Genomic DNA, 17,305 nt, shown 5'->3' with positions numbered 1-17,305 from the left:
AAATGGCCACTTTTATTTGCTGATTTACCTCTAGCTAATTAATGGAATACAACATTACTAATAGTACCTTATTTTTATCATCATGACTCAGAAAAAACACACAGTGCAGTGAAGCTGCAGATAAATCCCTCAACTTCATTGTTTATAAAATTGTGGAAAAAAACTAATTATCTTTGGTGCCACAAGTGAGATGAGAAGTTTAAAAACCAAAAAAGTTTCTTTTGCAAAGACGTAATTCATGAAAATTTCATCAGTCTGTATGTTTTATCTTCACTTGTTTTCCTATTCTGCACATTTAAATGACTCAACTTCAGCAAGCTGTCCGTTCCCAACTCTCCCAAAGACAAAACTAAAAAAATAAGCAGCAATTCAAAGACAATACACAGTTCTGAGCAAATGAAGCCATAAAGTATTGGTTTATGTAACTTATCAAATAAAGGAAAATGTACTTGGTCCTTCATGGTCCGCATTAAGCCTCAGTCCAGTTTGTGGAGGAGCAAACCTAAGTGCACTTTAAGAGGGCAGACACTTTCAAACATGAGCGGGTGGTCAGAATTACACGATTCTCTAGTAGTGAGGAACCAGAATTAAACATAAACCCCTCCATCACACCACTAAGCTACACAGGGGGCTACACACAGCATTTCCAATAACACATGCCCACAAACCTTAAAGCATATTAGGAGATATAATGTAAATTAAATGCTCTTCAAGTCTGTAAGGTTCACACAAGTGTCCATTCCAATAGGGAAATAACTCCATTTGTTTTTTTTAAAGTTAGACATTTTTGGATGAATGTGCTTCAACAAAATAAAAGCTTGTTTTGTGATGAATCTGCAGACTTGTGAGTGTTGATGGATCTCCATCCTTCTGTCTCCCCTCAGCAGAAAGCACTTTCACATCAACACACTCAGGAGTTGTAGTGATCCTGAAGGAAAAGTAAAGACAAAGGTGAAGAAGCTCGTATTAAACGTGTAGAACTCTGTGGTTTTGTCTCAACATGTCCTCTGTTCCACCGACCTGGATCGTATTAACTACGCCGCTCGCCATGACGGACAGTTTTCCTGCGACTGAGCGCACTCCCAGTTTGAGCTGCGACATGTCAGGAGCGCTGGGCAGAACGTTACTCAGACGGTACGAACTTCCTGCAGACATCAGAGAGGCAGTCAGCAAAAACTGGGACTCAAGGGAGAAAACAGTCGACCACTGCTGCCAACAGACCACTTCATGTCCAATCACTCAGCAGATCTCCTCTAACGTCACCGTTTCTAAATGTTTACTTGTCAGACGAGGTCAGCGTGTCTAATGTAAGAAAAATCATTAATAGCACCAGCGGCGGTGGCAGTGGAGATAAATGCCCGTCCTGGAATCATAAGGTTGCAGGCTTGATTTCTGCTCAGGTCATCACAGTCATAGTTTCCTTGGGCAAGGCACTTCACCCTCCTTGCCTGCTGGTGGTCGGCAGCTAGACTGGGGGTGCCACTGTGTAGCAGCCTCGCCTCTGTCAGCTCTCCCCAGAGCAGCTGTGGCTCATCACTACCAGTGCGTGCGTGTGGCGCCTTGAGGGGTTGGTACTATCCGAACACAAACCCTTTAAAAACACTGTTTGATGGACTATTGGTAAATGCAATAACCAATTAAGAGGAAGTTGATATGTTATCAATTAAAGCCCAATAAATGAATAACTGTAGGTAAACAACAGGATCTAAAGTGAAATGTGAAACACTGATGTACCGGTCTGCTTCTTTGGATCATCAAAAAGATCTGCTGAACTGATGGAGGAACTTCCTGCAAAACTCTCCAGGCGGGTTTTGGTCTCGTACTGCAGAGAAACAAATGGTAAATGATGTTAAAGACGCGTTCAAAGGTGCAAAGAAAGAGAAACTAATTGTACGAGTTCGAAATTATTTGTGAATCTATTTCTGAAACACTCTTTCCCACCCCCTCTAACACACACACACACACACACACACACACACACACACACACACACACACACACACACACACACACACACACACCTATGTTGTGATTCTGTACCTCAGAGTTGTCTTGTCTTCCAAAGTACATATCAGAGGAGATGGCTTTGACCTCTCCAAACTTTTTTCGAGCTTCTCCTGAATCTGAGACTGGCGTTGGTTCAGCTTTTCGTCTGGATACGGGCCTGATGACAGAACATCACCATCAACCAGGAGGCAGCAACAAAAATGACACAAACACTGCGTGCATACTTGTCTTTATATGTTTAAGTGGACAGATTTTGACCTTTAACCTGTGACATGTGGACATTTCCATTTGAACCCCAATGCTTTTAGAGGTATGGTGTACATGAACTTTCAGTTTAGGTTGGGAATAGAACAGAATTGGTCAGAGTATGGGTTAGGCATAGTGGAGTAGGGTTGTCACGGTGTGAAAGTTTAACCTCACGGTTATTGTGACCAAAATTACCACGGTTGTCGGTATTATCGTGGTATTTTTTTAAACGCGTTACATTTTCAGACACCTAAATAAGACCTGTATATCAGGAAAATATTGTCCTCAGTTTGTGTCTAAATTTTGCCTAAAATGTGTTATTTTGTAATTATGTTGTTTATTTGTTTACATTTTTCTCCTTTAGTCTTTAAAATACAATATTTGCCCATAATGTCTTATTTTTTGTCTGTTTGATGTCATCATTTAAAAATATTAGATCAGATGATACTCAGTACTCAAGTAGCCTTCTAATCAGATACTTTTTTACCCTTACTTGAGTAATAAACCCTATATCAGGAAAATATTGTCCTCGGTTTGTGTCCTTCCAGTGAGCTTTGCAGATGTGGGAAAATGTCATCAGGCAGTAATCATTGTTAAATTCATAATGATTCTCAGAGAGAGACCAACTCTTATCTGCCCCTGGGAGCCCCGTAATGCATAGCGTCATTTCAACATGGGGGTGTCCGCGACACGGTTTATATGCAGGTAGCGGCGCTGCGGCTGCTTTATATAGCGACTCGTTGCATTCTCCCTCAACCCAAATCCTCGGATCACGCATTTTAGCTAAAACGCTAACGTTAGCTTGCCTTGCGTTGACTGTAGAGTTGTGGGTGATGGTCACGCAGATGTGTCATGAGATTTGAAGCGTTGCTGCCTTTCACAGACACTTTTTCTGCACGTGCTGCAAACAGGATAGCCGTCTTCTATCAGCTGTCCCTCGGCATTCTTCAAATATCCAAAAAATGCCCGTACTTCCCACTTTGTCACTTTATTCACTTACTCAGTGAATTTGGCATATTTTACTGTTGTATCCATCTTCTTGCTGCTTTACTACTTCCTTATTGCCTATTTATTCAATGTTCGTATGTCCAACGTCATGCTGCTCTGCTGTTATTTTTTTTTATTGCCCCTCGGGGATAAATAAAGCTTTTCTGATTCTGATTTGTCTTCTTTGAGGGATAATAAATGTCCTGAGCGCTGCCGTCTCCTCCTTTGGCCATTATTTCAGCTTTAGCTTCAAGAAAGTTTTGGTTGTAAACAACAAAGTGCGCATGTGCCGCCGGCAACTTCAGCAGATGATACGGTGGCTGGTAAGGGTCACCGCGCCTACACCGCAGCCACGGTAATCCACCAAGATAATATAGTTTTTAAAAACAAGAGGGTTATTATTATTGTCAACTTTTTTACCGGGGTTTACCTCTACACCGGTTACCGTGACAACCCTATTGTGGAGTCACTAAAATGTCAACAACACAAGGATACATATACAAAGGTGTGTGTGTGTGTGTGTGTGTGTGTGTGTGTGTGTGTGTGTGTGTGTGTGTGTGTGTGTGTGTGTGTGTGTGTGTGTGTGTGTGTGTGTGTGTGTGTGAAATAGCAGCAAGTATTGCCTGTCACCCAAAAAATACACACACAAAAAAATAAATAAAACTATCCTACACAATTTCTTTGTGACAACAGGAAGTGAAGCTTTCCAAACAAATATTACAAAAACAAACAATCTCAAACCGGTCATCGAGTGAAGAAATGGCGGAGGATAAGTAGAAGTCCGGCTCTGGTTTCTTGCCATCTCTGATCCAGCCTCCTCCATCACCTCCGCCACCTCCACCACCGTCTCCCCACCGTAAAGAGAAATTATCGGTCTGATCCTCAAACCGTGACAGGAGCCTAAAGAACAACAGTTGTTAAAAATAAAAATACTGAAATGTGAAGTCAAGTAAAAACGCTTTGAGAATTTTTAGTCAGCACAGAAAACTGGAACTGGGTATAATTTATGACAATATTCAGACCAATAAGAAACAGCAGCAAACCAATACTTAATAAGTGAGATTTAATACATTACTTAACGGCAGCTGGACTGTGATCACATCCTGAAAACATCTGAGACTTTTACTTTCACTACACTAGAATTAAACTTAAGCCTTTAAAACTAGTCATTGTTACTGGTACTACTACCAGCATGAACATCAAACCTGACTTTGAAGATTCACTAACCATATAGGCAAATAAAAATGTTGTGATTCATATTTAAAGATCAAATGAATAAAACAACTAACAACAGCTTAATAAAACTTGCATTTAATCATTTTTGTCTGACCTAGGGCTGAAGGACCCTTCATCCTCCTCCTCTTCAGGAAATCTCCGTGCTTTTGTAGTTTTGGCTCCGAGTGGACTTTCCTGCTGAATGATGTGCATATCTGAGGTCACCGAGTGAGAAACTCCCCTACAGAGAAGTCACAAAGAGAAAACCCAGAGGAATGGAGAATTAACCCTAAAACAACACCCTTTTGTTTATTTTAGAATTCGACTCCTCGCCTCCATACCCTCGGATCCCCAGACCCATGCCCAGTCGCTCAGCCTGCTCCTTCTTCTTCCCCTCAAGTCCTTTCAGCTTCTGCTCCTCCACTTTTCTCTGCTGCTCCAGATCCTTGTAGGCGAGTCGCATTGATGGAGCCCTGAAGCAGAAGACCCCAGAACAGTCAGAACTAACAATGAAAGCACAGAAATAGGTGATCTAATACTTGATACCCCGACTAAAGATGATTTCTGCAGTTTGTGATTATAAAGATCGGCATGTTTGCAGAAGAGTAAACAGAGTTCTCTCACAAAGACTCCTCAGGTGTCGCGTTTGTTCTGGCTGCTGTCGAGCGCTCTTCTTTCTCTCGGAGTTTGTCAGCAGCCTGAGCTTTCTTCTCCAGCTCTGAGAAGTTTTTACTGCTCACTTTCTGAGCACCCAGACCGCCCTTCTTTGAAGCTAGCTACAGAACACATATTAAAACAATTAGTCTAATCTAAGATCACAAATGAGAAACTTTAAATCCACATGACAGGACACAGAGTAAACATCCAAACGTGTTCTTTTACCGTTTTCTTAGCAGCTGCTGGTTTCTTCTTGAGAAGGGAGGAAGGCTCTGGGGTAAAAATGGAAGAGTACATTTTAAATCCTTCACAGTAATTAAAAAAATAATTTAAACGTGCCAAAAATAAAAAGGTAGTCTTTATCGTAAGGAATGTAAACCGACCTGGGTTGTTTGCTTTAGGAGAAACACTCAGCATTTCCACACTGGGACACTCCTCCACGTTACCTGAGAATAAAGTTCATCTGCTGAGTATTTTAGATCAGATAAAGATTTATAACTTGTTTAGTGTTGACATTATTCATCAGCGACATACAGTACCATTTCTGTCTTCATTTGCTTCCTGGGTCGACGGTTTTTCTGCTGCAGAGGAACTGAGACTCATTTTGGCCATATTCAAGTTTTCTGGAACAGTCTGAGGAATAAAAAAAAACATTAAATTGATTATTAATGTAGGCTGAGATTCATTGTTTGATATTGTTCGTGTCTGGTGAATGTCTCTGGCGGAGTGATACACCCGAGAGAGGGTGCTGTTCGGTCAGTGGAGAGTTGGCGGGGCGGGGGGGGGGAACGGTTAATAAAGTTATGGCTGCAGCTTTGATGAAGACGTTTCCCCGTGTCGTTTCTTCGATCTCTCTCTCTCTACCCATGACCCTCGAGCGGAGTAGCATTCAGCTCACCCAGAGTGTTACATTAAGATAAAATTAAAAAGATATATATATATATATATATATATATATATATATATATAAATGTCCCACTGGAAAAAATAAACCCCACTCACAATTTCATGTCAGCTCTAAAATAAACCCGTAAAATAACCAGTCAACAGCAGCACGTTCCCAGCTTCTAGTTTATGGCAGGGGTGCTGAGTCCTGCAAGGTCTGTATCCAGAATGTTTTAGTTTTTTCCCTGCTCCAACACTCCTGAGTCAGTGGTTGAATCACCATTTCGGCAGGTCTTAAAGCTCTGCAGAAACCTGCAAAACACCTGCTGACTAAAACCAGGTGAGTTGAAGCAAGGAAACAACTAAAACATGCTGGATAGCAGACACCAAGGGACCAGGACACCCCACTTCTGTTGTAGAGGTTTTTCTGCTTCATCGCACCTGAAGTTAATCAGCAGGTGATTCACACGCTTCCTCAGAGCCTGGAGACCTGGGGAGTTTCTCAATGTCAAAGAACCTTGCCTTGATGTCTTGGCTCCGCCCCGGTTGCCTAGGAGATACCTCATCAGGAACCGCCAAGACGTGTTCCAGTGTTCATGTTCTACCGAGGCGTGTGTTCTCCGTTCATTAGCCGTTTAGCTAGCTGAGCAAGGATACACGGGAGGTGTCTTGTAGCCAAGCCTTGGTCAAAAATTACCCAGAATACAGCACTGTTTTCAAAAGGATGCCAGATCAGAAGCCGGTAGCTACTTTGGGAGTTTAAAAGTAATTCAACTAATTTAAAATGTTTATTTAGATCCAAAGAAGTTAGCTATGGTTGGTTAGTTGCTTAGTAGTTGCAGCCATAGTGGCTAGCGGGTAGTCATGCACTTCCATATTTTATTTAACAAATAAACACAATTTAAAAAGTAAAAGTCTCGTTATATATTTATATATTCATATTGAGACAAATACTAATAAAATATAACATTACCTCGGGGGTCACGTGACGTTACATGACCGCCGTGGAAGCCGCGGTCATGTGATGCAAGTCTGTTTCATGTAACCATTTTCTTTGACAAAGGAAGGACAGTGTCCTCATAAGCAAGGCGTCTGGCCTCACAAGACATCATGCAAGGCCAGGTGCCTTGACATTGAAAAACACCCCTGCTGAACAGGTGATTTGAGCCCCGAGCAGAGAAACAAGTAAAACATGTTGGATAGGGGATCTCAAAAGACCTCAACTAAATGGATCTTTTCGAAAAATAAAAATTACAAGTCCTGCTTGTCCTTTATTTATTTTAATGCTTTGGGGCTGCGATTGAGCTAAAGGTGCTTGGGAAACGAACAGCACCATGGATGTGTGCAGTACAACATTTAAAGGCACACTAGGCAGTTTTGCTTGCTTTTAGCACCCCCTAGTGTCCATTATTAAATCTGTGGTCAAACCAAAAAAAGAAACCCGTCTCCTGTGTGTGTGTCTTTTCAACACCTTAACACTGAGACCGTGCATATTTGCGCAAAATCAGGCTCCAGGCCCCCCTGGCTTACTCAATTGTCCTCCTTTTGTTTTGCTGATGAGCCACTAAGCAAGGGTGGAGGTTGGTTCTGCAAGGGCAACATGATTTGCATTTGTAAGACAGGGTAAACCTGGGGGGAGGATTTTTGTATCTGAATGTGTATAAAGGCACATCTCAGGCATCTGGAAACGCTTAATCAAGAACTGTGCTGACAGTTTCACTCCAGGACGACACAAGACCATAGATGAACAGCTGTTCCCTACAAAAGTTTGTTGTCATTCACGCAGTATATTGCAACAAAGCCGGACAAATTTGGGATCAAGTTCTGGGTGGCCAAGTTCCGTTATCCGCTTTCACCGCTCCGTTTCAATCAGGCTGTACAGCAGGATTTCCCCTCGTAGCGATATTTTCCCTAACTCTGATTGCTTCATGCCATAGATCGTTGGAAAGCTGCTTTTATGTACTTTTAGGAACCGTTGGAATTATTTGAATCTGATCAGCCATTCAAAAGTTATAAAACGGAGCATTTTGGATGACAAACTCAGCACGTCTCTGAATCTGTGTTGTGATTCGTTGCGCTCAAGACAGGGAATCCCGGTGGCTACCGTAATGTACTGTATATGCACGAAAAGCCCCATTTTTAATCTTTTCAGCACTTTTAGAATTTTAATGATATCTTGAATAGTTCAGGAATTATGGTAATGAGAAGTGCGCATGTCCAATCCCGTCTGCGGCCACAGGTTGGTAATAAGAATATTGTGGCATTAACAGAGGGGTGCCGGTGGTCAGGGCTAGGGGGCCCCCTAACACACGGGGGCCCCAGGCGGCCGCCTACCTATGCCTAATGGTAAAACCGCCTCTGGTTTCTGCATGGTAAAAAAAAAATTCTATTCATTACATTGATTGGCACACTGAAACTCAGAAACTAGCTTCCCTCAAAACAATCTTCCCACAACTGGCAAATGCAAATGTGGCAATGTGTAATGGTACATTTCAGTTAATGGGCCATCAGCGCAACAAAAGATGAGCTCTGCAGGAGCTCAGGCTTGCAGGAGGAATAAATTTTCCAGTAAATCCAGTGTTAATCTAACAGTTGAAATGTCACCCCAGCCTTCATTAGTGTCTACAGGAGCAGTTCATCACTAAATCAAACAAATTATTTGTGTTCACGATCTAAAACATGCATGAGGGTACGTCAGCTCAAGGAGGCAGCCTGCCAGTCTGAAGAAGGTCTGCAGTTGTAAATGCAGTATTCTGGCCACAATTCATGTAATGGGTCATTTTAGCACATTCTGGCTCAAAAAAAACCATTTAAAAATATGAAAAAGCAGCCTAGTATGGTTTTCAGAGAATTTGTAGCAAGTTGCAAGTGGAATTTTCCAGCCACAGGGGGCGATGGGGCTGGGCGGCCTTTCGTTAACGCTGTAAAGGGTCATTTTAGCACAAAATGACTCAAGAAAATGATTTAAAAATATGAAACATTTGCATAGTGTCCCTTTAAAAAAATCTAGATAAAAATGTCCCAATAGTTGCTCCTGCAGAAGTTTCATTTCTAATATGTAAATCATTAAAACTAGCATGTGAGGATGTGCCGTACTGTCCTGTACCTGAGAATGTAGACTGAAGAAATCCACCTGCTTATCCTCTGGTGATGTTGGAGAAAGAGGAGCCTGACTGTCGAGCCACAGCTGTAATAAACCACAACATTTGGGCTGATTTAAGCGTCTGATTAGAAAGAGCTCAACACAGGAAGCCAAAGTGTGTTTGGTCTAATCTCTAAGCAACATATCTGATGTTACCTCAGTGCCATGGCTTCTGGTAGCTTGTGTTGCTGAAGACCTTATCTTCTCCCTGTACAGCTGGGCAGCCCGGCTGTTGTATTTGGCATTAGCTGCATTGGCGTTGCACCCGTGTTGACTGAAAAATGCAATCTTCCACAGAAAATAGAAAAGACAAGAGTTTGTTTAAATATATTGGTGAGCTGTAGCGTAACGGTGGCTGCATCTACCACTTGCTCTGCAATACTCACGGCACTGGCATTGCCTCCAACCTGCATGCATCTAAGCTGAAACCACGACCAATTAAAATCCAGCTCGGTGGACCTGCACAGTCAGACAGCAAAAGCATTTTAAGTTATCATTCAAGGAAAAGGATTATCCAGCCCATGCTAGCCCAATATGAAAAACTAAATGCACCCCTTGTTCATCTTAGATTAATCACATTATGTACAAAGCCGAGTCCTGTTTCACTAGCCACACCTAGTTCAGATTACTGCCAGACCTGCAAAACTAAGAAATCACTAAAACAGAACCTGCCTGACAATAGGAAGCAGGTTAAAGGTGTACGTCGCTGACCCAAGTGTTTCCCATCTTACTGTGACTAATGAAGGTGATTCACGGCAGTTTAAGAATTTTCACATTCAGAGTGCATGTGCAATTCATTGTCACTGATCGTTTTTAAAAAGAACAAGTATTAGTGTTCTTGGTTAACAAGACATTTATAAGAAATGAAAAAGCAATGCATCATGCCCCATTTTAAAGATGCTGTTCACTCGTTTAATGAGTACATTTGCACACCGGTGCACCATCTCCAGGAACTAGCAGTGGCCCACATCACAACTGAGCTTCAGACATTTGATATTTGGACATCTCGCCTCAGATTGGATAACAGCAACCACTGACTTGTAACACGGATGTTTTATCTTCACAAATGATAACATAAGGCTGGGAGAGCTTCTGCCATGTGGTGAAATTGCTAATGCTAACCATTAGCTTCTACAAGCCGAGGCGTTCTCTGCTGTTTCCTGGCTACTAAACCAACAACAGCCTTCCCCGTCACAAGTCCAGATGGGTGAGTCCATAAATGTTCAGTGACAGTCGTGGTTACATGCACACTGACCAACATCTAAGTCGATCCAGGTCCATTTTATTGTAATAAGCAGGGAGTCTTTATAGTAGGTGGCGACATGCCCCTTTTCATGTCAGCATTCTTCCGGTTAGCTTATTGACCCTTTTCATGTGACATCACGCCACTCATGTGACCGCCCGCTTCGCCATGATGGATGGCAAAAAGACCGTTTACACCCGTAGAAACTCCAGTGAAGCTAGTCAAAACAAGCCAGTTTGTAGCTTTTGATCGCTTTTATTTAGTTGATTTGACAGTAAAATGGTTTTAGCTTGCTGCGTGGTTGGCTGCACTAACAGACAAGGATGTAAACTCAACTCGTTTTGTTTTTTTAATAACTTTGATGGAGACTGAGGACGGAGATGAACTGCAGCGATCAATCAAGCGGACTAGCAGGCCTCAGATTTGCAGCGAACATGTTTTTACCGGGTAAGATTAACGTTCATTTATTTCACGAGGAAGACAGGGACAGGGATAAATGTGATGTGTTTATACTAGTTACTGATAATCCTGATGGATCGGTATTTCACCACAGAGGCTGTGCTCCGTCCACTGTAGTGTAAAGCGTGACAATTATTAACAATATTAAAGCTCCGATGTATGATTACGTGTGTTAAAATTACATTATTTATTTATATGAGCGTCGGTGTTCAGAGATCTTCTCAATCCGGTGTGAGAGCAGCAGCTGAACCCGGTAACACCTCCAGCAACAGAAGCTGGTAGGGATCCGGACTTTTTAAAAATCCAGAAGGGTGAATTTAGGCAAAGTCAGCAACATGTTTACATCGGTGAGCAGCTGCAGAGAGAACGTAAGCTAACGTTGGTAAGCTAGTTAGCATTCTGCTCTCTATGAGCCCCCAGTAGATGCGCTACTTCTTCTGATAACTGAACTGGGCATGAACTAGTTGAAGGAATGCTGGAGGAGTTTTGTTTTTGTTTTGATCGCAAAAACAATTTCAGGCTCTACTTTTCCCTTTGTTTAGTACTCGTGTCGCTCACTGTTTACATGCTTTTGCCGTCCACCATGATGGACCCACGTGATTAGGTGATGTCGGTGCAAAGGGTCAATAAGGACACCAGCAGGAAACAGAGGCTGGCGGGAGTGAAGCAAGATTTGCACAATGGCTGAAGGAATGCACAACAACAACACAGCAACACAGCTTATTTGGCACGTATATTGTCCTGTATTATAGTGTTACGCGTGTTGCTTTGTGATGATGGTCTTCTCAGAAGACCGCTTCCACGATCTCGTCACTACCGGAACACGAGCGTCCTACCGGATTAGTTCTGCTTACCGGTTTACATGCAGAACGTAATTGGATTGCTACCGCATTATCGGAGTGCTTCAGCTCGATTACAACCACCTCGCCTTCAGCCAGACTAACACACAAGTCTTTTTAGAGCAATACTTTGGTTTTCTAAAGCGCATGTAATCGCACAGAGTGTGGCGCAGACCTGTCACAGTTTTCAAATCCTAGAGTTTCAATGTCTATTTTCTATCAGAAGCTAATAGGGGTTGCATGACTTAATTTTTTTTAAAGTCGACAGTCAAGTAATGAAAATTGAGTCGACTTCGTAGGTTCGCTGGAGTTTTTGACAATTAAAATTGCGCCCACATTTTCTAAGTTAACACATCTCTTTTAACAATGGTAGTTTCTGCTTCAGCCCTCTCCCCCCTCCCCCTGCGCAGCAGCCGCAAACTCACTGATGCGCCTGCAGCCTCTCCTGCTGCTCTAAACATTAAAATAATTATTTAATTTTCTGTTCCTCACTTCTGATGACCTTCAATGGTGTTTGTTTGTTGCAACCACCAGGTACAAAAACAAACTTGTTTTTATTTTACTATTTTTCTGTCCTGTCTGTTTATTATCTTCCTGCATCTCCTCTCAATCCTAAAGAAAAACTGCTACCTGGGTTCATATATATTCACCTTATGAGTTACCTTTGAACTGCAGTTCTAAAAGATCTACCGACCGCAAAAACAGCGGAGTGCTCGCCGGCCGACTACAACGGGACCGTTTTTGCTGCGGAGTTCGTGCCGGAGCGGAGATAGTGGGATTTTGGGGGTGGGTCACCAGAGGACAAAACAGATGAAGAGTCTCGCTCCGCAGCAGCGAAACGCATCAGGCACAAATAACAGACAGAAAACATTAAAGGAAATGAGCCGACATGAAGGATTGCGTGTTTAATTTGTTTTTGAGGTGGTGACACCTGATTTGGCGGTGCTCAGGACGCAGATGTCTGGAGATCAACGATCAGAGCTTTGCATGTGCAAACTGGTTAAGATTAGGATGGGGGTGAGGGGAAGGTAAAATTGCAAGAGGGTAAAGGTCACAGTTTGGTTAAATGTCCGTTTTACCCCCGGTGTCAGTACCGACGCTCTGGCACAGCGCGTCGCCTCCGCCTCCCAACGCGCAGGGGCTCATCACCAGCTGTCTTTTCCGAGGACTGCATCTTGTCAGTCATTATCACGTGACAACAACGATGATGGTAATATAAAATAATTTAGTGCTTAGCGATGCCTCAAAACACCTCCACAGTGATGTGAGGGACTCGTTTACAAGTATCACAAATGCTGCATTGCAGTTTTTTTGTCACTTTTTCACATGGTGTCAAGTTGGTTTATCACTTTTATTTGAGATCTTTTTTAATGGCCATTTGAAATTGTTTCTAAATTTCGGCTGCACATTTCTAAATCTACCCAGATGTTCAGTTGAAATGAAGTAAAACAGTTCCTCTTTGTTACTTATAACTAAAAGCATTTGAGCTCTTTCGCAGCTCACCTGATGAAGGACAGGTGTACCCCCAAAGACCTGTGGGTGCCAGAGCAGTCTATGCAGAGGAACACACCATATGTGATGCTGGCCCAGCTGGGGTTTTTGGCCGCGCAGTCAAAGCAAACCTAAAGGTCCAAAGAGACAAAGACAACATGCAGGAATAAAACCTTATCTGGTTTTATAATTTTAATCAATAAAAAACGTGGAAGGCAACCTTGTGCACCAGGTGAAGCATCAGCTGTGAGTCTGAAGTACACGCTGGATGACAGCTGCTTCAAACAGCTGTTAACGAACTAGTACCACAGAGAGCTGTAAAAGACTACATGCGGTCTCCACTGACGTTTTTAATTATTAAGATTAGAATAAAAGCCTTAAAAATATGCCTAAACAAACATGGCTGTTGCAATTTGTCATAATAAACTACCAGACGTTGTTTTCCCCCCTCAAACCTAGCCGTGGCGTCGTTCAGACGCTTAGCAGAGACAATTCCCACAAGCCAGACTTATTATCGACATTCCAAAGCAAGAATGTTAGCTGAATTTTTAGCTGAAAGTCAGGCCAAAAGCTGCGTTTCTCGAAGTGCGACGTGTCAAATGTTTGCTTCAGCTGACTTCCTCGTCAGACACGTCCGCCGTCTGTCGTTATTAAAACTCACCTTATTGGAGGGAATGGAGCGCAGCCGCTTGAAAATGGCAGAAATGTCTTGTTTACTGGGTTCTGCCATTGTTCTGCCTGTCTGGAGGAACCTGTCTGTAGGAACAGCACAAAGTAGCTATATGTTTGCTCCAATAACAATCCAATGCGACACGTCAGTAGGACAACGTCTCAGACTTCACTCTGATTGGCTGGAAACGGCCCGTGGTTGTGTTGTTGTTCAAAGGGTTTCTGGGTAATGTAGTTTACCTTGAAAGAAGTCGCTGCAGGGCAGAAAATCGTTTTCTGAACACAACTTCTGATTAATAACATAAAATATAACTTAAATGAACATTTATCCATATTTATAATAAATTTCTCATATTTCTATATATTGTCCTTTTTCTTTCCTTCATCAAAAAGGTAGGGAAGGGTTTATAAGGGTTCTCATGAGAAACATTTCATCTTAAAAAGTGAAGGTCTTAACTCCTATTGTATTTCAGCAAATACAGCGAGTTTGAGTCATGTAAATCTGCATATAAAACAATTTATAGGTAAAAATTTGACCAAAAAAAGGCTAATTCTGTTTTTTACAGGAAAAACTGTAATTACTCCATTAAATCAAACTTTGGCTGAAAGACAAAGACCCAAAACTCTTTACTCAAATGTGTGTTTGCACATGTGTGGACAATGACTTCAAAACCCCAATGAATAAAATATACAGATATAAAATGTACACCAGTAGCTTAGAGTCCATATGTGATTAGCCTAAGTAGAAAATGCTCTATCATCCATAAGAATCTATTCCAAGACAGGGTATGCAGGAGCTAGGACGTACAATTAGACATATTTACCTCAATACCAATTGGATGAACACAAGATGGGCCGCTGCAACCAAAACATGTATAATCTACCCCAGCAGACTATTCATCTCATTCTGAACTTTCATTAAACTTGAGCTCTATTCTGTATGGAAGCCCATTCCCACCACTATAATAACTAGAAAAATTGCATTTATTGCACAAATGCTGTTTGAATGCTGGATAGCTGAAACTGTAAGCTGAAGCTGCTGAACAGCTGAACTGAAGCTGCTGAACAGCTTAACTGAAGCTGAAACAAAGCAAAACTGTCAAAATGAGCTGAATGTCTTGAAAGATGTAGAAGCAAAAAGCACCAACAAGCAAATAAAGCACAAAAAGTAAGTGAAGAATAGAGAAAAATAATGCTAAATGGAAAAAACTAAAATCTGTGAACATTGTATAAAAATCTGGACAGCTTAAATGTCTAAACACCTGTTATTTCAGTTTGCCAAGTTTATCAGTTTAATCTTTACATTTAGCTGAACTGTGAAATTAGCAGTATATGCTACATTTGGTAACTGATTGCTGAAGTTGTTGAGTAGCTGAAGTAAGCTGAAACTAAGCTAAACTGTCCAATGAGCTGAATGTAGTGAAAGATGTGAAAGCAAAAAGCACAAAGAAGCAAAAAAAAGCACAAAAAGTAAGTGAAGAATCAAGAAAACTAATCCTAAATAGCAGAAAACTCAAATCTGTGAACACTGTTTAAAAAAATTGGACAGCTAAAATGTCTAAACACCTGTTATTTCAGTAGGACTAGTTTAACAGTTTAATTTTTACATTTAGCTGAACTGTGAAATTAGCATCATATGCTGAATTCAGAAACTAATTGCTGAAGCTGAAACTAAGCAAAACTGTTAAAATGAGCTGAATGTTTCGAAAGATTTAGAATCAAAAAGCACCAAAATGTAAATAAAGCACAAAAAGTGAAGAACGGAGAAAACAATCCTAAACCTCAGAAAACTGAAATCTGAACATTATTTAAAAATCTGGACAGCAAAAAGGTCTAAACACTTGTTGTTTGAGTAGGACTAGTTTAACAGTTTAATTTTTATATTTAGTTGAACTGTGAAATGAGTAGCATAAGCCGAATTCAGAAACGGATTGCTGAAGTTGTTGAATAGCTGAAGTAAGCTGAAACTAAGCTAAACTGTCAAATGAGCTGCATGTAGTGAAAGATGTGAAAGCAAAAAGCACAAAGAAGCAATAAAAGCACAAAAAGTAAGTGAAGAATCAAGAAAACTAATCCTAAATAGCAGAAAACTCAAATCTGTGAACACTGTTTAAAAAAATTGGACAGCTAAAATGTCTAAACACTTGTTATTTCAGTAGGACTAGTTTAACAATTTAATTTTTACATTTAGCTGAACTGTGAAATTGGCATCATATGCTGAATTCAGAAACTAATTGCTGAAGCTGAAACTAAGCAAAACGGTTAAAATGAGCTGAATGTTTTGAAAGATTTAGAAGCAAAAAGCACCAAAATGTAAATAAAGCACAAAAAGTGAAGAACGGAGAAAACAATCCTAAACAGCCGAAAACTGAAATCTGAACATTATTTAAAAATCTGGACAGCAAAAATGTCTAAACACTTTTTGTTTGAGTAGGCCTAGTTTAACAGTTTAGTTTTTATATTTAGTTGAACTGTGAAATGAAATGAATTCAGCTTATGCTGTAGCATAAGCTGAATTCAGAAACGGATTGCTGAAGCTGCTGAATAGCTGAAGGGAAGCTGAAACTAAGCTAAACTGTCAAAATGAGCTTAATGTATTTAAAGATTTAGAAGCAAAAATCACCAAGTGTAATAAAGCTCAGAATATAGGTGAAGAATGGATAAAAAAATGTTAAACAGCAGAATCTTTTAACATTTATTAAAAACTCGAAATTTGAAATGTTAAACAGCTGGCATTTGAATGAGAATAGTTTAACGGGTATACATTTTTACAATTGGCTGAACTGTGAATTTAGAAATATTTGCTGATATCTGAAACTGATAGATTAACATATGTTCAGATTTGATATGGGATGGATGAATGGTTGGATGAATGAAATAATGGATGGATTGTTGGATGGATGTTAGATGGTTGGATGGATGGATGGATGGAGGGATTGGATGGATGGATGGATGGATTTATATGTAGATGGATGGATTCCTTAGCCCAAGCCGATCGATTTGATGTCTCACATGCGTAGGTGTGTAATTCCATTTAGCCAGAAGATGATTGACCTCTCTCAACCAATCAGGGAGCTGGGAGGGAGTGGGGCACTTTCCCACCTTCTGACGGTCAATCAAATTGAACTTATTTCTAGTTTTAAGTACAAACAGTACAAACAGTTCAAAAACAGGAGTCTGTTAATGGCTCAATATTCTGCTTTTTATATTCATTCCTATGGGACTTGGTTAAAGTGATTTGTAGTTCCTTGTGTTGCCATGGTAACAGATGACAGGAGTCTGCATTAATAAAGCTATGTACAATAACACATGACTCATTTAAACTTTGAATAACATTTCTATATTAAAGTATGTTGATACAGTTGTGTCTAAAATGTTGTTAAATGTTGTTGTTAAGCACGTTGCCATGGTAACGCAGAACACAATATCAAGTTAATACAAGACTCCTGGGACCAAGCAGGTTGA

General features: G+C 40.9%; 1 protein-coding gene across 2 annotated transcripts; it reads right to left on the bottom strand.

The window, feature by feature from the left end:
* Positions 1-696: 696 nt before the first annotated feature.
* Positions 697-14,006, bottom strand: arfgap3 (ADP-ribosylation factor GTPase activating protein 3). 2 transcript variants are annotated; one of them, XM_070548630.1, is made up of 16 exons: positions 13,833-14,006; positions 13,184-13,302; positions 9,526-9,598; positions 9,296-9,427; positions 9,104-9,184; positions 5,652-5,745; positions 5,504-5,558; positions 5,338-5,389; positions 5,080-5,231; positions 4,797-4,928; positions 4,571-4,696; positions 3,982-4,140; positions 2,041-2,164; positions 1,735-1,822; positions 1,021-1,145; positions 697-928 (listed from the first exon to the last, which is right to left on the bottom strand). In XM_070548630.1, exons 1-16 carry the CDS (start codon positions 13,899-13,901, stop codon positions 911-913), a joined length of 1,599 nt encoding a protein of 532 aa, XP_070404731.1. In that variant the 5' UTR covers positions 13,902-14,006; the 3' UTR covers positions 697-910. The 2 variants fall into 2 exon arrangements, with proteins under 2 accessions (XP_070404731.1, XP_015815675.3); XM_015960189.3 differs by having other exon boundaries at positions 5,338-5,384; positions 5,496-5,558; positions 13,833-14,005.
* Between the last annotated feature and the right edge of the window lie 3,299 nt (positions 14,007-17,305).

The sequence above is a fragment of the Nothobranchius furzeri genome, chromosome 1, assembly GCF_043380555.1.
Source record: "Nothobranchius furzeri strain GRZ-AD chromosome 1, NfurGRZ-RIMD1, whole genome shotgun sequence".
Lineage (NCBI taxonomy): Eukaryota > Metazoa > Chordata > Actinopteri > Cyprinodontiformes > Nothobranchiidae > Nothobranchius > Nothobranchius furzeri.
Note: the sequence above shows the minus strand (reverse complement) of the source record. Positions and strands in the feature narration are given on the sequence as shown.